We start from the raw sequence: 25,851 nt of genomic DNA on the forward strand, positions 1-25,851 counted from the left end.
AAGAGGAGGGAAGGATGGGGAGAGAGCGGGGGGAGGTAAGAAATCGGTGGGACACAGAGACCTTGAGATGGAGAGAGACTCAGAGGTGGGCAGATGCAGGAACAGAGGGGAAAAAATGAAATCCAGGATCTAGAAGGAAGAGGAGCCCGCTGTGCTCTCTGGCTCTCCCCCAGCCAACCTGGGAGGATTTAGGCCACATGAGCAGGTGCCCAGCCGCGACCCGCAGTCCCTCTCAGGCCCCGGAGCCTGACACCTCACCGTGCCCCCATCAGAGATGCAAAAAAACTTAACACCCAACTAGAAATCTTTGGGACCTCAGAGACCTTTCTGTCCCCCACACTGTGTGCTGTTCATTTTGCAGATGGGGACCCTGAGGGGCAGGGCGGAGCAGGGACAGCCCGGAGTCGCCCCAAACTCTGCTGCCCCAGTGGAGCGGGAGGGGAGCTCGCTGGGGGTTTGGTTCGCATCACGACACCGTCTGCCCCCTGGACACCCTTTCCTAAGAATTGTCAAGGACCAAAGTCGTCTTCGCTGACACATGTTGCTTTTCTCTTTGCCTTTTATTTATTTTTTTTAAGAGAAATCAAGATGACGGTGTCGACTAAGACCTCCCTATCCCCCAACCCCTGCCTAACCATAGTGACTCTCTGGAGATACAGATCACAGGCGGAGGGTCCCCTGTGCATCCCAGGCCACAGGGCCAGGGGGACTTACAGTTCACCCCTGGCCCTGGCACCCTGAGACACTCCCCCCCCCCCCCACCAGACCCGGCCATGCAGTCCGGGGAGGTTCCGCCTCCACACACCTTCTCTTAGCATGTGATTGCAAATGTGAAATCAAAATGCCGTTTGTCCGTTTGTTTGTTTTAATTCCATCCCGTTGCTCTGGCGTCCGCACGGATGCCCCCATTTCTCTGTAAATATGTGACTTGGAACAAATGTTTAAAAACCAACGAGAAGTGGTCATGAATGCATGGTGTTGAGATGTTTTGCACTATTCTGACTTTTTGGTCTCTGTAAAAATATTTTATTAACAGCAGACATTAAAAAAATAGAAAAAACAAAATGCTTCAGACGTGCAGTGGCTCCCTTTCACGCCCATATTGGCAAAAAACCAAAAACCAAAAACGCTCACGTAGCACTTGATACACACAGACGCTGTTGTGAACACACTTCCCACCCACAGACGCAGCTTAAGATCTTGCAGAGAAGGGAGAGCCGGGATCTGGACCGAGGACATTCATTGGGTGGTTGTCACTCAGCTCAAGCAAGTTGGGACACGCTCATTTTCAACGTACAGCCCTGTCTGTTGTCTGGTGTTGTTGTTGTTTTAATCTTTATTTATGTTTGAGAGAGAGGGAGACAGAGCGTGAGCAGGGGAGGGGCAGAGAGAGAGGGAGACACAGAATCCGAAGCAGGCTCCAGGCTCTGAGCTGTCAGCCCAGAGCCCGATGTGGGGCTTGAACTCACAGACCATGAGATCATGACCTGAGCCAAAGTCCAATGCTTAACCAACTGAGCCACCCAGGTGCCCCTCAATTTTAAAAACTAAAAAGAAAAACAGGTGGCTGGGCAGATGGTTTGCCATCCTCTGACCTGATTAATCCATTACCCAACCTCCCCTCCTGCTTCTGCTCACCTCTCCTAACCTTAGGCTAAACTGCAGCAACCACCCCGGTGCTGACCCCACCCGCCACTGTCACCTGAAGCCGCAGCCCCAACCTCACCCTGTGCTCCTGCACTTCCCCCATGTCCCCCTTAATCTACCCTAATCCCACCCCCATTTACCCACACCCCTCACCACACCACCGGTTAGCCTGGCAGGACCATCCAGGGAATGTTAAGATAACCCGCTTCGCCTGGGTGGCTTAGTCGGTTAAGCGTCCGACTTTCGCTTAGGTCATGATCTCGCGGTTCGTGGGTTCGAGCCCCGCGTCGGGCTCTGTGCTGACTGCCAGCTCAGAGCCTGGAGCCTGTTTCAGAGTCTGTGACTCCCCCTCTCTCTGACCCTCCCCTGCTCACGCTGTCTCTCTCTCTCTCTCTCCTAGAAATAAAAAAAAAAAAAAAAAAAAAAAAAACATTAAAAAGATAACCCGCTTCCTGGAGGGTGTAACCCAATTATGTGATTCATGATCTATGTAAGATTACATTTCATTACATAATTTATTACATTGCAGGATAATTACTCTGTTCCTAATCCTGCAATTACATATAATAGGTTCCATGATTAGGCACCCTACAATTACACAGTCGTTCTTACCATCGCCATAACGTGCAGCGAGAAACGAGGAGGAAGTGGCAGGTTGACCTCAGAGCCCGCCCCGATCCAACCCCTTTCCAGGCAGAGGCTGCAAAGCTGTAGCGACGCTCAGGGACTTTACTGCAGCTGCGCACGAGCTCAGGTTCACGGATGCAGGTGCCTGTGGGAGTCAGGAAGGCACAAGAAACTGGGGCTGCCTTGGGTTTTGCTTCCCCTTCACTCTACCAGCTTCCGGACACGGACACAGATGTTCCAGAACATTTCAGATGTTCCAGAATCTGCAGTCCCTTGTCCCGTGACAGGCTTGGTGGGCGTTGAAAAGCAGTTGTGGGGGCGCCTGGGTGGCATTCTCTTTCTGGATCACAGATACAGGGTGTGTGCCCAACGTCAGAGGTTTCAAGGGCCACCTGACTCTCTGCCTTGATTCTGGGGAGCTTCGGTTCCGCTGGGGAGCCAGTTCTGCAGGATCATTCCTGTGGACCAGTCCTGGTCTTGGTCCTCTGCACCAAGAGTTAGCAAACTCTGCCCCCTGGACCACATCCGGCCCACTGCCTGTTTTTGTAAATAAAGTTTTATTGGCATACGGCCATGCTTATCCATTCACTCATGCAGCTCAGTCTGTGGCTGCTTTCATGCTACAGCAGCAGAGTTTCCTGTATGAAACCCCTTCTGTTAAAGACCTCAACTGGTATTTCGGGGCACCTGGCTGGCTCAGTCAGTAGAGCATGGGAATCTTGATCTCGGGGTCATGAGTTCAAGCCCCACGTTGAGCATACAGTGGACTTAAAAAAAAAAACAAACAGGGGCGCCTGGGTGGCTTAGTCGGTTGGGCGTCCGACTTTCGCTTAGGTCATGATCTCGCGGTTCGTGGGTTCGAGCCCCGCGTCAGGCTCTGTGCTGGCTGCCAGCTTGGAGCCTGGAGCCTGTTTCATTCTGTGACTCCCTCTCTCTCTGACCCTCCCCTGCTCACGCTGTCTCTCTCTCTCTCTCTCCTAGAAATAAATAAAAAACATTTAAAAAACAAACAAACAAACAAACCCAGAAGACCTCTTAGTTTCTGTTTCCCACCCTTAATCCCGACTGATATGCTGCATTATGATACCCAATATGTTATGATACATCCACCGACCCAGCCACAATCACAGCATGCTAATGGGTGAATGTGGTGGACTAAACAGTGTCCTCCCCCAAAGATACCCACATTCTATTGCCCAGAACGTGTGAATGTTACTCTAAGTGGCAAAAGGAGCGTTCTCTCTGGCAGCACGTATCCTAAGATTGGAACAATACAGAGAAGTTTAGCATGGCCCCTGCACAGGGATGCGCGTAAATGGCAAAAGGAACATTGTAGATATAATTAAAGATCTTGAGATGGTGGGAGATTCTCCTGGGTTATCCAAGTGGGCCCTAAAGGTAATCAGGTAATCACAAGGGTCCTTGCAAGAGGGATGGAAAAACAAAGGAAACTTCATGCCACAAAAAAAGACCTTTCAAGAGACACATGTCCCCAAGAGGCTGCACGGAATTGGTGCAGGATTTTCAACCACAGCACTGTGGACTATTAGGGCCAAATCAATCTTTCTCATGGCGCTGCCCTGTGCGTCATAGGACATTTGGTGGCATCCCTGGCTTCTACCCACCAGAGGCCAGTACACCCTCCATCCCCAGAGGCATCCCCAGACATCACCAAATGTCCCCAAGGAACAAAAACACCCCATTTGAGACCCACTGGGTTATAGTAAGATTTCAAAACATCCCGTGTAACTGGCACATGCAAGAAATGACTCCAGTGGTCTCTATGAGACGGGATTAGTTAATAAACTCGCATCACCCCGCCCTGTAAACACACGATGAACACTAAGGACTTAACAAGAATAACTATGGCAGCCACAAAAGTAGACGTGCTCACCCATTACTCCAGCGTTTTCGCCTGTATCAACTCACCCAACTGCGGCAAGGACTCCCGGGAAAGATGTGTCCTGCTCACCATCGGGTTGTGACGCTCTGTGGTTGGAACGGCCAAGTGAATGATGGTCTGTCACCGTCACGGAACTTTGCATGTGACGACCCAGAAAAGAACTGATGGACGTCTGCACTGATTACAGCGTCCATAATATGTTGTTAAATTTCAAAAGAAAATTGCTGAGGGGCGCCCGGGGGGCTCAGTCGGTTGGGCCTCCACCTCTTGATTTTGGCTCCAGTCATGATCTTACAGTGCAGGAGGTCGAGCCCCTCATCGGGTTCTGCGCTGACAGTGTGCAGGCCCATTTGAGATTCTCTCTCCCTCCCTCTGTCTGCCCTTCCCCCGCTCGCCTGCGTTCTCTCTCTCCCAAAATAATAACAAAGAAAATTGCTGAAAAAACTGGGTGCAATCTTATCACGCTTATGTTCTAATTCTTCCACAAGGATCACGCACCACCTGCATTATCTTGTAAAAGGCCTGGGTAGGTACCTACACATTCCAAGGGCTTGAGAATTTTGAGAACCTTTAAGTATTTGACCAAGAAGATCCAAAGGCCGCTGGGTGAGGATAAACGCCCCACCCCCATCGTCCCTGGGGTGAGGCCACTCTGATGCTGTCCCCTGTGGTCCCCAGCTGCCCAGAGTCTAGTGCTCGCTGGCACCCCTTCTCTTGGAGTCTCCCATCCCCACTCAACCCCTCATCTTGGGAGCCTGTTTTCCAGAGACCCCAAAACACGACAGCCTCTCTCCCCAATCTGTCATCGCGGCAATCCTGCTGAGCCCCCTGGATGCGGTGCGTGTGGCCAGCTGTCCCTGGGCCATCTCAGCGAGGTTTCTGGGGCTCTCACTACCCCCCACCCCACACTCACTCCACCAGTGGGCTTCTCTCCAGCGCCTGGTTTCCTCCAGCACCGGCCAGCAGCGGGGGTGCGGAGTGTGAGCGCATGCTTGTGGGAAGCGGAGCAGTGGACCAAGAAATGAACACAGAATTATGTGAAAACCAACCAGGGACATTTAATAAAAAAATAAGCAGGTTATCCGGGACCTGACCCAGCGAGCAGTTCATCCTGAAGAGAGCAAAGCACTGCTGATTCTGACATTCGTCCCAGGCGGAAGGCAGAGCAGGGCCCCCAGCCCGTGTTGGGGAACGTCCTGCCCAGGCCTCAGGCGGGGACCCCCCCCCAGGCCCCTCCCACACACAGTCCCACCGAAGGCTTGAACACAAGAACACTGCTGAGCAGGCAGGGCCCACATGAGCTGCAGACCAGGGAGGCCAAGCCAACAGGGGGATGGGTCAAAACAGAAGCAGGGGTGAGCATGGGAGACCCAGCCCCCATCTTCATCCCTTGCCCCCTCCAGGGGGGCTAGGTCCAGGGGAGCTTGCGTGCGGCCATGTGGTCACTGGGACCCACGGCTGCCGCCGGTGAGGGAAGAGCCACCCTCCCTCCCAGGTGGGGGAGTGGGATTTTGTCTGCACAAGCTTGGGTGACGGGGTGGGAGGGTGGGGGTGGACAGGGATCAAACTCAGCCAATCATTCTCCAGTCCCACTGGGAGTCTATGAGGTCTGGTACACAGTAGGCGTTCAATAAATGCCTGCTGCATGAAGAAATAAAAGACTCATCTTGTTCATCTCGGTGGCCCAGCACTTGGCATGTGGCCTGGCACACACAGAGGTGATCCAGTGCCCACCTGGCGAGTGTTATACTGTACCACTAATGCCCAGCACACAGCAGGTACTCTTTACATGGGTACACACAGTAGGCGCTCTTTAGATGGGTAGGGAAGAAACCAATGGAAAAATGCAAAGCACCTTGTTTCTCTTCATCTCCAGCACCAAGCTCAGTGTTCCCAGCACACAGCAGGCACTCGATAAATGCTCTGAGTCTGTAAGAAATTGTCTCTGTGTCACAAGTACCAGGCACATAGTGGGTGCTTGATATGTTGTTCAAAGAAATGAATGAAAGGGTCTTATGCATCTCAATATTCTCAGAGCCTAGAACGGTTGGTGCCCAACACACAGTAGGCATTCAATAAATACTTAAATGAATCAGAACAATGACTGTGTATCGCTAGTGCTGATTCTTGGGGCAGTGGGGCGGGGGGGGGCCTGTCAATAAAAGCTTGATGACTGACTCAGTCACCGGCACCGGCCTAGGGAATAACGATGCCTCGCTCACTGCCGTTAACACAGAAGCCTGGTACTTGGCGAGCGCTTCTGTGTTTGGCACCTGAAGATCTGAACCATGTCTCGTTCCCATCCGGTTCCCCATTCTAGGCCCTGGTCCCGGCATACAGTAGGCACTCCATTAAAGCTGCCTGCGTGCACGTGATTGCTGAGCCAGAGCTGGCTGGAAGCCACCTTGCGTGGAGAGCCCTCTGCGGCCTGCCTGGGGTCCGCAGGGGGCCCTTCTGTCCCCGGCCCGCACAAGGAAGCCGGGCCAGCGACGCCTGCTTTGCTGCTCGGGCCGCGACCCCTCAGAGCTCATCGCGGGCGGCGCTGTCCAGTGGAGACTGCAGCACATCGGAGTTCTTGGCCTCGCGGCTCAGGGCTTGCTGCTCCCGCATCTTCTGGGATTTGGCGCGGTCCCAGTCGGTCTTGACGTGTTCGTTGTTCCACACGACCGAGGTCTCTGTGTCGCTCACGTACCCATCATCCCCCGTGTAGTGCGTGGGGTAGATGAGCAGGGGCTCCACCGAGAAGGCGCGCAGGTTGCGGGGCGAGAAGTGGGCCTTGTACTCGGACCTGGGGGGTGGCGAGGGGAGAGGCAGCGGTGGGTTGGGAGACGGAAGCGGGCAGGGGAGCGCAGAGGAAGAAGCGGGAAGAGGACAAGACCCGTCCCTGGGGTCCGCCAGCCCCACGCCCACCCACCCGGGACAGACACACAGCAAGAGCCCGGCCCCACGTGCGCCCCGCACCCCCTCTCACACTGGGTGCTTGTCAAACATGACGGGCAGGAACTCATCGACAGGCAGCATCTTGGAGAGCGGCTGGGCCGCCAGCAGCTTGCGGGCGCCTTGCAGGGAGATCACGTAGGCCAGCGTCCAGTAGGAGTAATCGGCCTCCACCAGGTTCCTCACCCGGGGCACAGCCTTCTCCGGGTGCCCCACCTGCATCCGCTTCCGGCCCACGTAGCTGGGGTGCAGAGTTAGGGCCCCATCACCTACCTTCTTCCCGCCGGCCGGGGAAGGCTAACCAAGCAAATCAGAGATCTAGCGAGCCCCCGTCAGGCCCGGGGGTGGCAGCGGGCTTGGGGTGTCTGGGGAACGATGAGGAGGTTGGTGTGGCCGGGCCAGCGAGGACCTCAGGGGCTGAGGCGTGCAGGGAGGAGACTGGGTTGTTGTTTTTTTTTCCCAAGGGCACTGGGGAGCCATGGAAGGATTCGGAGCTGGGAAGGGAAGGATGCCCTGGACCTCTCTGAGGCTGAACCACGGGAAGGAGTGGGGCCAGGCGGGAGGCTGCTGAGTTCACAAGGCTGTGGGGCAGCTGGGCAAGGTGCGGGAATGTGGTGAGTAGTCAGGGACAAAGGGGCATCATGGTCCACAGTCTGGGGCCTAGAACCGGCACCAGGCCCCCCCCTCCCCCTCCCACAGGACGGCAGGGAAGGAGGGAGGGAGGGAAGAAAGGACAGGGGCAGGGAGGTGGATCCAACTGATCTAGAGGAGATTCCGAAGGACTGTTCAAGAAATATGCTGGCCACACCCCACCTAGTGCTGTTCTAAGGCCCCTGGTCCCTGGCTATGCCCTACAAGGCAGCCAGGTCCCCAGCTTCCGGGAACACCGCCAAGCCCTGGCCACACCCACCCCAGGCTGGCACAGGCTTCAGGTCACATCTTAGCCACCCCCCACCCCCTACGAGCCTCAGCAAGCCTCCACGCCCTGACCCAGCCCCCTCCCCACAGGCCAGGCCCCTAGATTTCCAGGTCCTCCTCCCAGGCCGTCAGCCCTAGCTTCCGGATCCTATTCCCCGCCCCAACCCCGCCCCCAGGCCTTAGGCCACGCCCCAAGCACCGACTGCTCTCATATCCAGGGACCCCGGGCCTCCTCTGCCATACCCCCAAGAGCTGGCTCAGCCTATTAACTCAGAGCCACAGGCTCTAGGCCACCCTTCCGAGCTCCAGGCCCCGGCTCCACCCCTCCCCAAATGGCCCCAGCCCCGGCCAGCAGCCCTGCCCCCACTCACATGAGGTCCCAGTCCAGACGCTCCCGCTCCACGTCCCGCATGAGGTTCAGCAGGCGTCTCTTGAAGAAGATCTCAAAGCGCAGGTCGTCCTCGAACACAAGCGACTTCCGCAGCCCGCGGTCCACTACCTGAGGAAGGACGCCCTACCCTCGTGACACAAAGACCAAGGCCAGGCCCGACCCGGAGGTCAGCTCTGCCTAAGGGCCCTGGGCAGCAGGAGACAGGCAAACAGACCTTCGTCACCGTCTTTTGGACTGACCTCCTGGCTGGCTGTCACCTCCCCGCGTACTGGGTGACGGGCGCCTTGGCCTTGGCCTGGCTGCTCCTTCCTATCTGCCAGCAAGTGCACCCCGCAAGCAGCGGCAGGCCAGGCTCCGTGTCTTCAGGCCTCACTCCAATGTCACCTCGGAGGCCGTCCCTCACCACCCTCCCCCAGCCACCCTCCCCCAGCCACCCTCCCACAGGTGCCTCACATCTATTTCCTTGTGGTTTGCCACCGGTCCCCCCACCTCTGGGCTGTGAGCCCCGGGCCAGGGCTCACATCTGTCTTGGTGGCTGTCAGGTCCCCAGCCCCAGGCCAGAGCACAGTAGGAGCGGGAGTGCTCCCTGAATGAACCTGAGGCTCCTCAAGACTGAGGGTAGTGACTGTCATCTGTGAGAACTGAGGCTCAGACCCGGAAGCGCCTTCCTTGCTCGCAGAGCTCACCCCTCGAACAGGTAGGGCTGGGCTTGAACCCACGGCCATCCACCGGGCTGCCACCACCTCTGCCCCCTGCCATCCACGGTGAATGTCACTCAAGAAAAGAGCACTCATTGCCTCCAACACCCAGATGCCCCATCTGCCTGGTGGTTCCAGGTTCGAGTCTCAGCCCCGCCCTCCCCGCAAGTCCCACCTCCTTCCAGATGTTGTAGTGGCTGAGGAAGCAGCCCAGCTCGCCCTTGGTGAGGGGCCGCCCGTGGTAGGGGTCCCGGTAGCCGGGCAGCATCTGGATGCCCAGCGCCTCCACCTGGCTGGTGTTCATGGCCCTGGAGGCGGGGGGGCAGGGGTCAGGGGATGGCAGGGGTCAGGCCTCCCCGTGCCGGCCTCCCCTCCCCCCTCCCACCCGCATTAACGCGCCCCCTCCGCTGGGCAGCAGCCTCGCTCTTCTGTTAGCGCCGCCAGGGAGTGGTTTACCCCCATGTGTGGACCCAACACCCCCCCCCCCCGAGGTGGGGCTCATTGTTCTCCTCCGCCCCCACCTGCACTATCTACACCCCGTCCAGATCCCCCACGCCCACGTGGGGCTCACCAGCCGTCCATGGCCTTCACCTGCAGGGTCCAGACCCCCCCCGTCCAGACCCCCCGCCCCGGAGCTGGACTTACCTGCCGTCCACCGCCTCCACCAGCCGGCACTCAATCTCCTGCTGGCGCAGCGCCCACAGCATGCGTTCCCGCCGGTCCTGCCGCCGCTTCAGGTTGATCAAGAAGACCTGCGGCGGGAGCCTGAGTCGGACCCCGAGCTGGCCCCTGCCCTACCCCCAGGGAAGGCCTGGCTCACCTCGTCGAAGCCCATCTTGTCAGGCGTCTTGGTGGGCACAGAGATGAACCCGGAGAGCTCTGCTGGTGGGTGCTTCACTGTGGGGCAGAGAGACGCCAGGGGACAGTGGGGTCACTGGGGGAGGGGCTCTGGCCTCTTAACAACGTCCCTTTCCCAGCCCCTGTGCGACCCCCATCACTCTGAACTCAGCCTGGCATTGGAGGCTGTGCCTGACCCGGCTGCACTCACACCACTGGTGCTAGTCTCTTTCCCTACCCTCTGCTCACTCTGGGTGTTGGCACTGCCCCAGATGCACCCCCTTCCTACCTCAGGACCTTTGCACATGCTGGGCTTCTGCTCGAAACACCTCTCCTTCCTCCCTTCCTTTCCCTGAGTTCTCACTAAGACGGCCTCTTGAGGTGGAGCTGAGCACCTCCTCCTGGCTCCCATAGCACCCAGACTTCTGCCATCAGACCCCAACCTGCAGTCCCACCTCTCTGGCTTCCTGTCTGTCTTCCATGTGACCCACAGAACAGACACCAGGTCTGTCCACTCACACCGAGTCCCCCATGCTCAATGCTCGGCACACAGCAGGCACTCAATAATTACTCACAGAACGAGCACAGGAATGATGGCCCTGCCTGGGCCTTGGTTTTCCTCATCTATTAAATGGAACCCCGATTTTAAAACCCTCTTCCTCCCAGGGTTTCAGGAAAAGATGCCATGAAATGACACGCGTTATGGGTAGAACTGTGTCCTCCCCAATATGATGACATCTTTCCCCCCTGGGACCTCAGAATGTGACCTTATTTGGAAATTAGGTTTTAAAGACATAATTGAGTTAAAATAGTGACTGGGGGGGCGCCTGGGTGGCTTAGTCGGTTAAGCGTCCGGCTTTCGCTTAGGTCATGATCTCGTGGTTCGTGGGTTCGAGCCCCGCGTCAGGCTCTGTGCAGACTGCCAGCTCAGAGCCTGGAGCCTGTTTCAGAGTCTGTGACTCCCTCTCTCTCTAACCCTTCCCTGTTCACTCTGTCTCTCTCTCTCTCTCTCTCTCTGTCTCTCCTAGAAATAAATAAAACATTAAAAAAATAATAAATAAAATAGTGACTGGGATCCTTAGAAACATGGCAATGTTGGATACAGACGCAGGCGCGGAGGGAGGATCACAGGAGACGTGCAGGGGGGCGGTGGCCATGTGACTGGGGTGGAGCACATACAGGTCAAGGCACAGAGTGGCCACGACCGCTCCCCTGTGGGCTGCAGTGAGCCAGGCTTGCACCACGTCGCCGGGGCCAGGATCAGACCCACAGGTAGATGGGGGATGGGGGGGCAAAGCCAACCTGGGCCCCCCAGGGACACCGCATCCCGGGATTTTCTCCCGCCGGGGGCGCTATGCAGCTCTGACCACCCCCTGTCCTCTTTGGGGAGCTTGAGACCAAGGGCGAGAGGCTGGGATCTGAGCACTGGGTGCAAACTCCAGGGACCTCTCCCTTCTCTTTCTGAGCCTCTGTGCCTCCCCTGGGTCCCAGGGCCCCCTGGCCTGTCCGTGGGGAGTGAGGACCTCCTGGCTCTGTTGTCCGTTCTGGGAAGATGGAGCACATCAGGCATCCAGAAGGAGCAAAGCAATGCAGCCTTTCCAGAAAGTCAGATCGCAGCGGTTATAAAAAATCACACCTTCAGACTCATCATGGGGTGAATAATCGAACCAAAGAGGGGTCCAGCCTCTGTCCCCAGCTCCCAGGAGGCGGAAGCCCTCTGAACGTCCTGCCTGACAGGACCACCTTCGTTTGCCTGGGGTCTGGGGCCACACCAGGCGGTCTGTGCCAACAGTGTGATTTAGGGTCTTGAGCCACATGGAGTCAGCTCGCCCACTGCAAAGGACAGGACATGAAGGTCACCCATGTGGCAGTCGGCTGGGTCCCTTGAGGGAGCCCAGTAACAGCCCCGGACACCAGGGTTCAGGGGCGCACCCATGGTTGGCAGTACACCGTGCGTGTTGTGACGCTCCGGCGCTGGGAAAAGCACGAGCCGTCCACACAACGCCACAGAGCAGAGACAACCAGAAGTTCCACGCATGGAACTCTCCTAGACGCCACCCCAGACACCCCATCCTTTGCCGATTGTAATCTGGGTCCTTTCACTTGTAAGAAACCGTAACTGTGAGTGTGACAGCTTCCAATAAGTCCTGAGTCCTTCCAGGGAATCATCAGACCCGAGCGGGGTCTCGGGGACCCACAGCCCTTGCAATGGTCTAAGAAGTAAGGGAAATCTTGTGGAGTCTTCCTAACCCCACGCCCGCCGACGCACGTCTGGAACGCTCTTGCACGTTGCCGGGAAACTCTCAGCAACACTGGGGACACAGGAAACACTCTCTGTGTCCCTCGTGAGACTGGCGAAGTGACGTGTGAAGTGGCCAGTGCTGGATGAATCTGTGCCTGGACGTCTACGTGTAACATGATGCGGCAAGGGACAGGCGTCAGCGGCGTGCGCAGGTGGGACACCGGGCAGACGCCCTGGCACTTGAGAGAAGCACGCTGGGCGATTCCACTTACAGACACCCCAAACCCACCCGCTGATGAAATCGGGCGGCGGGCAGGCCGGGGGGAGGCCAGGGCTGGCGACAGGATCCCAAAGCAAATGTCACCCGCACACACACCACCCACCACTGCTGTGTTGGTAAAGCTCAACGGACAGGATTTATACTGAGAAAGGCTTAGGGGGGCTGATGGGGAAAGATGCGGGGGTGGGGGCGGGGCAGTGGGGAAGGGGAGCAAGTCTCGGGGTTCCCCACACAGGGGCCCCACTGAGCCTTTCTGCAAGTCTGAAACTTCATCAGAAGACAGACTTTTGAACGCATGAAAAAAAAATCACGCGCACAGCCTGGGTCCAAGTGCCCACGTGTGGATGGAGAAAACGTCTTTTCTCAGACCAGAAGGAAGGATTTGCACCCATATCTCAGACCTCCAGACCCCCTTCCCTTCATCCTGTGTGCTTCTCTCTGGCCTCCGAGCAACGGGAAAACCTTCACCTCTGTCATTTTCAGTTTCCGACAGCAGAGATAACACCAGAAGTATATGTGAAACTTTAAACCAGGAAAACTACGGAAGCCTTGGAGATGCTTCCTCAGGGTCTAGTCACCAGTGGGAGCTGGTGACAAGCACAGACACACTTCCTGTGCCTGGAGTCTGGTGGGGTTGCTGGGCCGGGTCTGAGCATCTGTGTGTGACAGACACTCAGGAGTTATGGGGCCAGGTGTGGGGGGGGGTCTTCAGCCTGGTCACCTTGCAGCCTCCAGAGGTCACCTCAAAATACCCAGAAGTCGCCCCAGGAGGCAGGGTGCTGTTCCACCTTTAGCCACCAGGGGGTGCCATAGACAGAACTTTCTAGAGCTGGGGCTGAGTGGGAAAGGAGCCCCAGAGCTGGGCTCCTCCCTGTCTGTGGGTGGGAAGAGTGGCCGTGCTACCTGGGAGGTGTCCTTGGGGACGTGTGTGGCCTGCACCAGGCGAGGACCCCGTGGAAGCGGACACTGTGTCACTGCTGGCTGCCCCGGACACCCATGGCTGCTCCACCCACTGTGAGGGCACCTGGCCCCGCGTGCCCGTCCCATCTCAGGGGCCACTAGAGGGACAGCGGGTTTAATATTTATGGATTTACGTGTATACATATCAGAAAGACATGAGCTTGCAACTATGATAAAGATTCCTTTTTAAAACAAATCTATTCAAATGGGGGCAGGGGAAAGCGTTCATGTAAGAGAAATATGAAATACATAGTGGGGGGCCCGGGGGTCGGCAGGAGTATGGATGAGGAGACAGCCCAGGAGAACAGCGTCCCAGACACTGCCATGCACGTGAAGGTCTATCTGTGAAAACCTGCTGCCCCTCTCTGCTCCCACACCTTCCATGGCTCCCACCTGCCACTGGGGAAAAGGCCTGTTCCTCAGCTTGGTGTCTAAGGCCACTGCCCCAGCCCCGCCTGCCAGCCCAGCCTAGCTCACCACCTTCATTTCTGCCCCATGCCCCGTCAGGCTGCTCTCTGAGCTCACATCCCCTCCAGCCTCCTGGCCTTGCAAGTACTGACTCTCCAGCTGCAACCTTCTTCCCGGCTGACTCCTATCCATCCCACATCTCAATGCCACCTCTTCCAGGAAGCCCATCTCGACTGCTCGCAGGAGGCTGCGGACAGCTACTTGCAAGCTGCGGACAACCATCCCCGCTGGTCATGCCGGGTACCCCTGCTCCCGGCCAAAGGCAGGCGGCAGGCACTCCATCAGTGTCGGGGGGCGGGTGCCAGGGGGGAGGTGCCAGGTGGTAGGGAAGGGGGTGGCACAGCCCTCCCCGTCTGGCGCAGGCAGACTCACCCATGACCTCCAGCTGCACGTGCATGAAGCTCTCGGCCTCGTCCTGGAGGCTGCTGTGCGCCCGCAGCGGCACCGGCAGGAAGCCATACACCTCCTTGTTACAGACGTACATCTGCACCTCTGGCGCCGAGGAAAGAACAATCAGAGGGGCAGATGGGGGGTGCCTAGGGGGCTCCGTTGGTTACGCAGCCAACCTTGGCTCAGGTCATGATCTCATGGTTCGTGGGTTCGAGCCCCGCATCGGGCTCTGTGCTGACAGCTCAGAGCCTGGAGCCTGTTTCAGATTCTGTGTCTCCCTCTCTCTCTGCCCCTCCTCTGCTCATGCTGTCTCTCTCTCTCTCTCTCTCTCAAAAATAAATAAATGTTGGGGCGCCTGGGTGGCTTAGTCGGGTAAGCATCTGACTTTCGCTTAGGTCATGATCTCACGGTTCGTGGGTTTGAGCCTCGCGTCGGGCTCTGTGCTGACTGCCAGCTCAGAGCCTGGAGGCTATTTCAGAGTCTGTATCTCCCTCTCTCTCTGACCCTCCCCTGCTCACGCTGTCTCTCTCTCTCCTAGAAATAAATAAAAAATATTAAGAAAAAATAAATGAAAATAAAAATTAAAAAAAAACAAAAATAAATAAATGTTAAAAAAAATAAAAGAAGTGCAAATGGAGTGAGACAGCCGTGGCCGCGTGACCAGCCGCCCAGCCCTGGGTGGCGCTGGACCCTGGACGGGTCCCGCTGTCCCTGGCAGCCAGCAGAGGCTCCTCAGCCCTCCATCTGGGACCAGGAGCCAGAACAGGGGCTCCAGGGCTGTTCCTGGGCGCCCTGCTGGGCCACGGCCTCAGTCCCCGCAGGGTTCCGGGGTTCCGTGCCAAACCAGACCGCAAAACGGCGGGGGCCACCACAGCGGCACAAAAGGGGGCTGCCGTCCCCAGCACTGCTTGCGTCACCGCTGTCTGCATTTGCCCTGTTCTGAGTGCTTTACATGTTTGTATCTTGTGTAATCATTTTTTCAAGTAAAAAAAAAAAAAAAAAAAACCATGAAAAAGATTCTTCGTTTTCACTGGTTCACTTCTGCTGTGAAGGGCCAGATGGTCAATATTTACGCTTGCGGGCCAGACAGTTCTGACTGAATGACTCAGTGGCCGCTGGAAGGTGAGAGCAGAGGCTTACAGGGGTGGGCATGGCTGCGCGCCGCTGAAACTTTATTTATAGGCACTGAAATGTGAATTTTATATGCTTTTCAGATGGCACACCAAAATAGTCCTCTTTTTTTCCTTCTCCTCCATGCAGATGACCAAATATCTACTTCTTCTAGAGATCTGGGCCCCTGTCCACAGTTTCTGGCTCCCAGTTCCCCAAACCCTTGGAATTTCCTAAATGTTGAGAGCTTAAAACGGTCTCTGAGATTAATAAGTGACTTTTGAGAAGTGCTTAAAGAGGACCCCCCCTCAACACACACACACACACACACACACACACACACACACACACACACACACACTGACTGCCAGGGGAATCAACCACGAATAGAAGGTTGGAATCTTCACCCCTCGGGCCTCTGGGGAGGGGAGACGTAGAGGCTGAATCACCCAGAGCTAATGATTCATCATCCGTTACGTCTATGTAACGGAAGCTCCATAAAAGCCCAAAAGGATGGGGTTCGGAAGCTTCCGGGTTGGCAAACGCGTGGAGGTTTGGGGAGGGTGGCGCCGTGGAGAGGACAAGGAGGGGGGAGGCAGTCTTGTGGGACTGAGCCCTCAACCCGGGGACTCTGGGTGGATGGTGTCAGAACGGAGCTGAATGACAGGACACACCGCTGGTGTCTAAGAATTGCTCGTTGGTGTGGGGAAGCCCCACCCTCCCAACACACACATACATGATGCACTTGGGTCCAGGAACCAAAGACAGTCTTAGCTTGTGGCTACAGGAAAACAGGGTAGGCCAGATTTGGCCCATGGGCCGCAGGGTGGTTTTAGAAATATCGCAGGTCAGCCGTGGTTGGCTGTGTTCTCTTTCTCTTTAAAATGTTTTTTTCCCTCCTAATTGTAAACCAGGGAATAATTATGCTCAGCTCCAGAAAACTGGGAGAACATAGCAGAATATCAAGATGGAAACAACCTTCAATAAATAGGTCTTAAACATCTGGAGGATGAAGCGCCCCAGCAAAGCTGAGTAGGTCCTGGGGATATCACCGAGCTCCTGGATACAGCCACACCTGAAGCCCTCCCTGCATTCTGCAGCTCTGAGTCTGCGAACCTTCTGTGGGCTCGGCACTGGTCCCCATGAACCAGACAGATGCCCCGGTGATGACCAACTCCCTGTGGGCTCACCTGCTTGCTTGCAGGAGAAAGCAAAAACAATGATGTCGTCAAAGGACCAGGTGTAGTCAGGGTGGGGAGGGTAGAATGCCAAGTTCCTGGATGCCGCCTTCCGCAGGTCGATCAGGAAGGTCGAGTGCACCATGGGCACCGCAAAGCAGCCCCGGCGGTCCCGCTTGCGGATGGGGATGTAGGCGGGTGTGCGTTTGTAGTAGCCCTGCGGGGGGAAGGGGGGCAGAGTTCCATACGGGTGTCCCTAAAGGTGAGGCAGGGGCCTGGGACAACGGGAGGCATGGGACAGCTTGGGAGAGCAAGGCCCAGATGCCAGCCTCTGGCTGCAGTGGAGATTCGCTGAGTGCAAAGCTCTGGCCATGGCGGAGGCGGGGGTGGGTGGGAAAGGGAAGGGAAGCACTGTCCGCCTGCAGACCTAGCTCAACACTTCAGATCAGAAAGGAGCCACTGGGGGCGCCTGGGGGGCTCAACCGACTCTTGACTTTGGCTCAGGTCATGATATCATGGTTTGTGAGAGTTCGAGCCCCATGTCAGGCTTTGTGCAGATAGCACAGAGCCTGCTTTGGATTCTGTCTCCCTCTCTCTGCCCCTCCCCCCACTAGCTCTCTCTCTCTCAAAAATAAAGATTAAATTTTTTTAAAAAAAAAAAAAGAAAGGAGGCCCTAGGGAAGGAGGAAATCAGAAAGCCGAGAAAGGGCTGGATCTTCACGATCCTTTGATTTCCACTGGACAGCTTCAAGGAGGTTGGGGGGAATCTTTTAGAAAAGAATGTTTCTTTTAGAAACATTCGGAGGTTGGTCTCTCTCTTCATCATACCTTTACAACTGTAATTCTTAGAGTATAAGAACATTTAGGTTTCTATGACATATTTAAAAAAAAACAGAAACCATGAAATTGTTTGAAATGGTGAGTTTGGGGCACCTGGGCGGCTCAGTCAGTTAAGCGTCTGACTCTTGATTTCGGTTCAGGTCATGGTCTCACGGTTCATGGGTTTGAGTCCCACGTCAGGCTCCATGCTGGCAGTGTGGAGCCTGCTTGGGATTCTCCCTGTCTGCCTCCCCTGTTTGCGCGCGCTCTCTCTCTCTCTCTCAAAATAAGTAAAAATAAACAAACAAAGCTGAGTTTTATGTTATGTGAATCACACGTCAATTAAGAAGACAGGCAGAGGCAGGAAGGGTCCTGGCTCCAGCCACCGAGCCCCATTCCTGTGGCGTGGCCCCCACTCCGGCACCCACCCTTTCACTCCCCCTGGAGTTGCCTGCAACCCCAGCCTCCTCCCTGGGGTGAGGCTTGTGGCCCAGGCTAAGTCCGTCGGAACCTGGCATTCTCCTGGCTTCCGTAATGGGCTCAGGTGTGGGAGGAGACGAGACAAGGCCCAAAGCGGACTTTGGCCAGACGGTGCTGGGATCACACCTCAGGAGTCTGAAAATGAAGCCTCCAAACGATGGAGGAAGATGGGAATGTTGTCTGAACACCGAGATCAAGCTGTGCCTGAAGTCCTATCCTGGCACCACTACTTCCTAGCCGTGTGAGCTTAGGCAAGTCAATTCCTCTCTGTTTCCGTTTCTGCTTCAGTAACTGGGAAGGAGGGGGGGGAGGAGAGGGCACAACCACTGACCCTCCCTGAAGGAGCCACTTAAGGATTATCACAATGATGTTGTGAAATGCTCACCATGATGTGATATGATAAGTCAGACTCCAGCCACAGCCCCCTACTTGCTCACCCTTCCCCCCCGCCCCCACCCTACCCGAGAAGCCCTCTGACCTGGGAAGTCATCCCACACCAGAAGTTGGAGTAGGCAGCCCGCGAATCCAGCATGGGGGCCACCACCGTCTTATTCTCCGCCATGAGGAGGCTCAGTGTGTCAGGGTTGAGGATCAGGTTGTCTGCATCCACAAACTGCAAAACACACATTATAGCATCAGCGTGGCCCTGGGACTGACCTGGGCGTGCCAGGCTCCGAGCAGCGGGGGCTGAGGCGAGAGTCCCACGGGGGAAGGGGGGGGTCTGGGGATCCTGGAGTAACGGCTGTGGTCCTGGAAACGGCCTGGCTCCCCGCGTGACAAGCCAAGTCATGCTCCTACAACACACTAGGCGGTGCAAGAAGGGACAGACCACCCAGCACGACGCAGCACAAGTCGGTCCCAGAAGTGACACTGGCGAGATGCAGATCGTGACAGCGCGTGCACCTGCGGCTCCATTTATGGGACCTTTGAAGACAGGCGGACGCCGGAGGACCGAGGACAGAGGCCACCCCTGTGCGGAGCGGCTGGGGGGAACGCACTCCTTTCTGCTGTAAATGAGATGCTGACAAAGAGCGTAAAAAAGTCAGATCTTTCCATAAGCCTTTTGTTCTTTCCTCAGATGCCTTCAACGTTGGGGTAAAAAGATGGTAACTTGCTTGCTGCAGCTCAGAATGAAATCTACCAACCCAGGCACAGGGTCACCATGGGGGATGGGGCTGCTGGTCCCCCCCCCAAAACACCACGTGTCACGAACACTCTCCAGCAAGGCCACGCCAGGATGTCGTTTGTCACACAAGCCGGGGACGACCCAGGGGTCTGGCGGTGGCGAACCCACTCGGGAAGTTCCGTGTGTCCTGCCGCAGAGTGAGCCGAGCCTGTTAGAACCGTGCAGAAACTGACCAGGGAAGGGGCGTGAAGACAGGCAGGCACGGTGCCATTCCGCTCCTGGGGAGGCACCGAGATACTCGGAAACAGGGAAGTGGCACTCACATGTCCACGTTGGCAGCGGCGCTGGGCACGGCAGCCAGACGCTGGAAATGACCCAAGCGTCCGTCGATGGCAGAACGGATAAACAAAACGTGATCCATCCATTCGGTGGAACATTACTCAGCCACAAAAAGGAACAGAGCTGGGGCACACGCTACCACGTGGATGAACCCTGAGAACATCGCGCTCAGTGAAGGAACCCAGACACAAAAGGCCACGTGGTGTTGGGTTCATTTCCGTGAAATGCCCAGAGCAGGCGTATCTATGGACAGAGTGGTGGCTGCCGAGGGGCTGGGGGGAGGAGGAGTGGGCAGTGACTGCTCCTGGGGACAGGAGGGTCTCCTTCTGGGGTGCCGGGAATGTTCTGGAACTAGACAGAGGCTGTGGTTGCACAACATAATGAACATACTAAATGCCACTGAGTTGTTCACTTTAAAACAGTTAATTTTATGTGATGTAAATTGCCCCTCAATTAGAAAACACAGAAAAGTGGCCAGAAAGTGAGTCTCCTTGGGAGGTAAGATTATAAGGTTTGCTTGTTGTTTTCTTTCCTAAGTTTCTTATTTTTTTTGCCCTTGTATATTTTCTTACAAGTAACATCAGAAGCAGGCTCCAGGCTCTGAGCTGTCAGCACAGAGCCCGACGCAGGGCTCGAACTCATGAACCATGAGATCATGACCTGAGCTGAAGTCGGACTCTCAACCGATTGAGCCACCCAGGTGCCCCATCTTTTTTTTTTTTTAAAGAGGTCCTTTCCAGGGGCGCCTGGGTGGCTTAGTCCGTTAAGCATCCTACTTTCGCTCAGGTCATGATCTCGCGGTTCGTGGGTTCGAGCCCCGCGTCGGGCTCTGTGCTGACTGCCAGCTCGGAGCCTGGAGCCTGTTTCAGTCTGTGACTCCCTCTCTCTCTGACCCTCCCCTGCTCACACTGTCTCTCTCTCCTAGAAATAAATAAAACATTAAAAAAAAAAAAGAGGTCCTTTCCGTAACAATTTTAAAACACCCGACAAATGATGCCACATCCCAGTGCGGATTTCCACAGTCCCCAGTTACAGAGAAAGACTGGTGAGCCACAAGTTTCTTTGCATTTCACACTAACATGCTGAGTTCCACCCAAGTCTGTGGAGGGAAAGAAGTGCAAGCGGCCAGCCTCAAACCTGGGGAGGCAGAGGAGGCGGCTCTGTGCTAGATGGTTCCAAAAGGGTCCAGTCTCATCTCTGCACCTCACTGGTTCCGGGAGCCACCAAGCACACTGTCACCTAGCTCTCTAAGCCTCCACCTTCCTGTCTGTAAATGGTCTGATAAGACATCAACCTACAGGGCTCCCAGAAGACTCTGTTCCATTCTTTTCTTATTTTTTTCTCCCGCTTTAACAAAAGAAAAAATAATTTACAAAGGGTGTTCCGGTCTTTCTCCTCCACCCTCACTCCAGAGTCAGGGATATGGGGTCCTCCTGGCACCCTCACATCTCCCTGAGCAGAGCCTGTCCCCTCAGCCTAAAAAGGCATCCTGAATCCACTTCCTTTTCCATAGCCCTGCTCTATAGCGGCCTCTGCCCTGGCCTCCTGCTATCCCCATTCCCGGCCCCACACAGACCCTGCTCCCCACGGTGTCCACCAGGCTTCTGAAGATCATAAATCAGAACACGGCTCTCCCTGCTCACACACCCTCCATGGCTCCCCATTACCCCCAAAGTAAAAACCAAATCTCTCCCGTGGTCTGCGTGGTCTGGCCCCCACCCACCACTTCGGCCCCCATCACCCCTCCAGCCACACTGGCCGCCTCGCCAGCCCTTGTATGCCCTAAGCTTGTGCCCTGCTCTGTTCCCTCTACCTCAGACACTGTCCCCCAGACCCCCCTGAGGCTGGCTTCTTTGTTCCTTCAGATCCACCGCTAGGGTCCCCTCCCAAGGGAGGCCCCCCAGCCTGCTCACTCATCACCGCACACTGATTATGCCATCTGTTGTGGATTGAATGCGGGCCCCCAAAAACGATATGTTGAAATTCTGACCCCTGGTAACCTGTGACTGTCATCTTAACAGGGTCTTTGCATGTGTAACCAAGATGTAGGTTAAGATGGGGTCAGGCTGTAGTAGGCTGGACCCTAAATTCAATGACTAACGACCTGCTAAGAGGAAACAGAGAGAGGAGTCCATGTGACCCCAGAGGCAGACGACAGAGCGATGTGGCCACAAACCGAGGAACACGCGAAGCCCCCAGAAGCTGGAAGACAAGAGGAAGGATCCTCCCCTACAGCCTTCAGAGGGAGCACCACGGACACCCAGACTTCAGACTTCGAGGCTCCAGAACGGTGCGGCAACAAACTTCTGTTGTCGTAAGCCCCTCCGTGTGGCACCTTTGTCACAGTGGCCCCAGGACACTGATCCGCCACCCGCCACCTTTCCATGATCACAGCACCGGCTGCCTTTCTGTATGTCCTTGCTCAGTTTTGTTTTCTGGTCACGTCCACCTTTCTGGGGACACTAGGAAGGCAGGGTGTGGCCCATGCTGACCCTCCCCGTGTCCCCGTGTCCGGCACACGGATGGAGGGCAGGGGAGAGGCTCACAGATGTCTGCTAACTAGGTAAGTAAAGAAGGTGCAGACCATGGCTCAGGGCCTGGCGTGTAGATGGAGACCAACCACAGGTCCGGTCGGGCGGGCATTGGTGCCCTCGGCCTCCGTGGGGAGCCAGGCCCAGCCGTCCGTGCCATCCAGCCCCACCCGCACCAGGGGAGGAGGTCACGTCCAGATGGAGGCGATGGGGCTGCATCTGCAGGCAGGAGCCTTAACATTAGGGCACGCGATCCTGAACCGTCCCTTCCTCCGGGCGCAACGGCCAGCCCAGAAGGAAGTGAAAGTCAGGCCTCAACTCCAGTGCCCCCCGAGCCCCGCACCCCATCCCCTAGCTTCCCGAAATTCACCCAGAGGACGTTATCCTGGGCTGTGCGGAAGTGGCAATAAAGAGGAGATAACCTCAGGGTCCAACCACAGGGGGGAGTTAGGAACACAGTCTGATGATTAAGAGCCCAGGGGGGGCCCTGGATTGAACCCCAGCTCCCCTGCTGACCGGCTGTGTCACCTCTGACCACTCGCTCCCCCTCTCAGAGCCTGTTTCCCTCTGTAAACGGGGTTAAAGTTGGTGGCTACATCCCAGTGATCTGCCTTCCCTAGGCCACCCAGACCTCCCCCGCCACCTGGGAGCAGCCGGGCCGAGAAACTCACCAGGATGTAATCGGCCCACATGTCCCGGGCAGACTTCAGGGCCGCCTGGCGCAACTTCATAACATGCTCATAGCGCGAGTCGGACCAGTGTTTGGGGCCTTCCTCGTCCGGGTAGGACCTGCGGAGGGGCAGCTGTGATGCGGGAGGCATGAGGCACCATCACGACCCAGAGGGCAGTGGTCAGGGAGGGCTTCCTGGAGGTGGGGATGTGTGGGCTGGGTCTGAAAGCTGGGAGGAAGCGAGAGGAGAAACCTGGCGGAGGGAGCCCAGGGCACGCTGCAGAGTAGGAAGAAAGCTCTGGAGATGGGGGCCGGGGCCCCTATGCCTTGCAGGGTCATTCCTGAGGGTAAGGGGAGCCACTGGGACAGGACACACAGCAGAAGTAAACTTGGACCCTGTCTGCCCAGACTCGGAATCTGGTTAGGAAAAAAACCATCAAAGGATTAAGGAAACCAGGGGTCAGCACTGCCCAGGGGCTCACGGGGAGGCTAAGTGGCAGAGCTGGCTGAGGGGCACAGGGCGACACTGGGGACAGGGCAGTAGGCGTCATCGGCCGGGAAGACAAGAGCAGGAGGGGAGACAAGTGCCAGGGCAGAGGTCCCGCTGGAGGACTGTGGCCCTTTGAAGCCGAGGGCCAGCCAGAGCAGCCAAGGCCAGCCCCTAAGGCTGCAAAGCTGGGCCGGAAAGTTGGGGGTGGGGAGTCACGAAAGGTGAGTGAATAAGGGCGGAGCCCGGCCCGCTGGAGGCGGGGTCTGAAGCTCACCTGGGCTCCTCCGCCGGCCGCCACTCCACAGAGTGGTATAAACTCTTTACAGCCACCAGCCATTCCCGAAGCACAGCCGACGTGTTGTCCGAGTTGTGGTCCGTGGCCACCCTGTGGACAGGCAGGGACAGGCGGCGTGAGGTTGGGGAGATTGAGGCATGACGGGACGGGGCTGGGGAGCCAGGGCAACAACAGACTCCATACCCCAAGCTGGCCTCCTACTAGCTGATAGCCCTGGGCAGGACCCTATCCCCACCCCTGTGTCATCAGAAATACACAGGACGGAGGACAGGATCCTGCTCACTGGGCTGCAGAGGGGCTTAAACGAGCTCATTTTGTTAAAACACATCAGACGTTGTTAGTACTATTGAGCATCTAGGATCTCATAACCACATCAAGTACTAAATATGTACAATCTAAATTTACTTTTTTTTTCAAAATTCATCGAGAAAGAGCAGGAGAAAGAGAGAATCCCAAGCAGGCTCCATGGTCAGCACAGAGCCAGACGTGGGACTTGAACCCCTGAGCCGGGAGATCATGACCTGAGCCAAAATCAAGAGCCAGAGACAACTGACCGAGCCACCCAGGCGCCCCTGTGCAATTTAATTTTAAAATGTCTACAGTGTATCATATACCCTCACCCTACCTTCCTCCACTGTCTCTTAGGAGCAACACCACCTTATAGTTGGCTATGGTTACTTATTAATTCAACAAACATTTCTTGGATTATCCAGGCTAGGGAATCTGGGATGGAGAGGTGAGAGCCATTTAAGAGTCCAGGTTAACCATAAAGATGAGAACTATCCTCCCCCCCACCCCAAATCGTGATGAAGTCACCAACAACAGCGATGATTAATAATAAGATTAGTAGCCACAGCTCTGGTCCATTGAGCACCAAGCCAGAGATGCCAGGCACAAGGGCTTCCCTGACATTAACTGGTTAATGATCCGCAATTACAGTGATGCCCCCATTTTCCAGATGAGGAAACTGAGGCAGGAGGCGGGAAGTCACCAGTCTGGCAGAACTCTGCCCCATTCCCCTTACAGGAAGGATTCACTTCCCCCCTTGGCCACTAGGGTCCGGTAACCCACCCACCCACGCTGGTTAGAGGGCAGGGGATCTGACTCAGGCTGGGCTCAGGATCCAAAGGAGCAGAAGCCGAAAAGTCTTTCCGTTAGTGGAAGTGCGGTGCGGGCCGCGGGGTCTCCAGGTTCCCCTTCTTCGGAGCTGTGGGTGCTCGGAAGAGGGTCTGAGGGCTAGTCCCAGGCAGAGAGCGGCCCAGCCCCGGGCTGGGCACCAGAGGTCCCGGATCTGCAGGGTGCGATCGGTCTGTGCTAAGGCGGCGGGGAAGAGACAGGGGCAGGGGCGGGACAGCAAGCAGACAGCCCGCGCGTCCCGCCCGCCCCGAGGAGGGAAGCAAGCAGGGGACACGCGTGGGTCCGGCTCGCCCCGCCCGGTGCGGGGGCGGGGGCAGCAGGCGGCGCGCGGTGTGGAGCCGCCCGAAGGGGGGCAGCGGGGCGGGCGGGGGCCGCGCTCACCACAGCGCCGTGCGCTCCCGCGGGTGCCGCAGCCGCTCGAGCGCGCCCAGCGTGGCGGGCAGCGCGTGGGCCGCGTTGCGCGCCAGCAGCGCGATCAGGACTCGCGGCGCCTGCAGCGGCGACTCCGGGCTCCAGCGCTCCTCGGGGAAGTAGGCGGCGGCGCCCGGCGGGCCCCCCGGGGGCGGCAGCAGCAGCAGTAGCAGCAGCGGCGGCAGCGGCAGCACCGGGCGCAGCCGCCAGCCCCGCCTGCACGCGCGTGGGGCCGCCGCCATCGCGCCACGCGTCGCCTTTAAGCCGCTATTCTGCCGGCGGACGCGGACCCCGCCTTGAAGAGGCCAGCGGGGGCCCCGCCCTGCCGCGCGCCTTAAAGGGGAGGAGCGCCTGGAGTGAATCAGCCGTCTGGGCCCGTCTCCCAGGCCCCGCCCCCAGGACGGCCTTAAAGGCACAGAGAGCTCATAGCCTTCCAATCTGACGTGATTCTGTGCCTTAAAGGTGTCACAGCTCAGAACAAGCCCAGCCTCCCGACACCTACCCCCGCTGGCCCGACCGCCTGTTACTCCACCCAACCTCTATCGGAATAAAACCCAATCTGTGCCTCCAGGCGCAACTGACTAGTTAGGACCTGGTTACACCGGGATGTCCCCTAGGGCCGTTGGGTAAGAAGCGCGCGGTCCCCTAGTGTCCTGCAGACCTGGTTTCAAATTCAGCCCTCACCGTGGGCTCTCCGTGTGAGCCTCAGTGTGTCCATCTGTAACATAGGGTCTTAGCGACCCCGCAGGGTTGGCATCTGTTGGAGCCGGGTACTGGAAAATGCTGAGCACGCGCTCTGGGGGCAGGGTGGGAGTCTCCTTAGAAATGTTACCAGGGGATTGTTTCCCAGAGTGTACTTTTCAATTTTAAATGTTTTTTTTTTTCTATTTATTTCTAGGAGAGAGAGAGAGAGAGAGACAGCGTGAGCAGGGGAGGGTCAGAGAGAGAGGGAGTCACAGACTCTGAA

The 25,851-nt window shown here is 56.8% G+C and overlaps 1 protein-coding gene and 1 non-coding gene across 4 annotated transcripts; one reads left to right on the top strand and one right to left on the bottom strand.

Moving 5' to 3' along the window:
* Positions 1–3,509: 3,509 nt before the first annotated feature.
* LOC120239259 lies at positions 3,510–3,614 on the top strand. Its single transcript, XR_005530388.1, has one exon. It is a non-coding gene; the product is annotated as a U6 spliceosomal RNA (small nuclear RNA).
* Positions 3,615–5,210: 1,596 nt separating this feature from the next.
* On the bottom strand, positions 5,211–25,166 carry COLGALT1 (collagen beta(1-O)galactosyltransferase 1). 3 transcript variants are annotated; one of them, XM_039243353.1, is made up of 12 exons: positions 24,855–25,161; positions 23,316–23,426; positions 22,553–22,670; positions 18,364–18,498; positions 16,599–16,803; positions 14,281–14,400; positions 9,942–10,018; positions 9,767–9,873; positions 9,297–9,429; positions 8,404–8,531; positions 7,149–7,355; positions 5,211–6,965 (listed from the first exon to the last, which is right to left on the bottom strand). In XM_039243353.1, exons 1-12 carry the CDS (start codon positions 25,124–25,126, stop codon positions 6,698–6,700), a joined length of 1,881 nt encoding a protein of 626 aa, XP_039099284.1. In that variant the 5' UTR covers positions 25,127–25,161; the 3' UTR covers positions 5,211–6,697. The 3 variants fall into 3 exon arrangements, with proteins under 3 accessions (XP_039099284.1, XP_039099286.1, XP_039099285.1); XM_039243355.1 differs by lacking the exons at positions 23,316–23,426; positions 24,855–25,161 and adding an exon at positions 22,805–22,905; XM_039243354.1 differs by lacking the exons at positions 5,211–6,965; positions 7,149–7,355 and adding an exon at positions 7,362–7,774 and having other exon boundaries at positions 24,855–25,166.
* Positions 25,167–25,851: the final 685 nt, after the last annotated feature.

The sequence above is a fragment of the Hyaena hyaena genome, unplaced genomic scaffold (assembly GCF_003009895.1).
Source record: "Hyaena hyaena isolate Hyena2069 unplaced genomic scaffold, ASM300989v1 scaffold_227, whole genome shotgun sequence".
NCBI lineage: Eukaryota > Metazoa > Chordata > Mammalia > Carnivora > Hyaenidae > Hyaena > Hyaena hyaena.

Excerpts from the sequence above, each read along its gene's own strand:
- COLGALT1 (XM_039243353.1), bottom strand. The coding sequence starts at position 25,126 with ATGGCGGCGGCCCCACGCGCGTGCAGGCGGGGCTGGCGGCTGCGCCCG. Across the intron at positions 23,427-24,854 it reads CGGGAGCGCACGGCGCTGTG|GGTGGCCACGGACCACAACT; the intron begins GTGAGCGCGGCC and ends GCCTGTCCACAG. Across the intron at positions 10,019-14,280 it reads CGTGCAGCTGGAGGTCATGG|TGAAGCACCCACCAGCAGAG; the intron begins GTGAGTCTGCCT and ends TCTGCCCCACAG.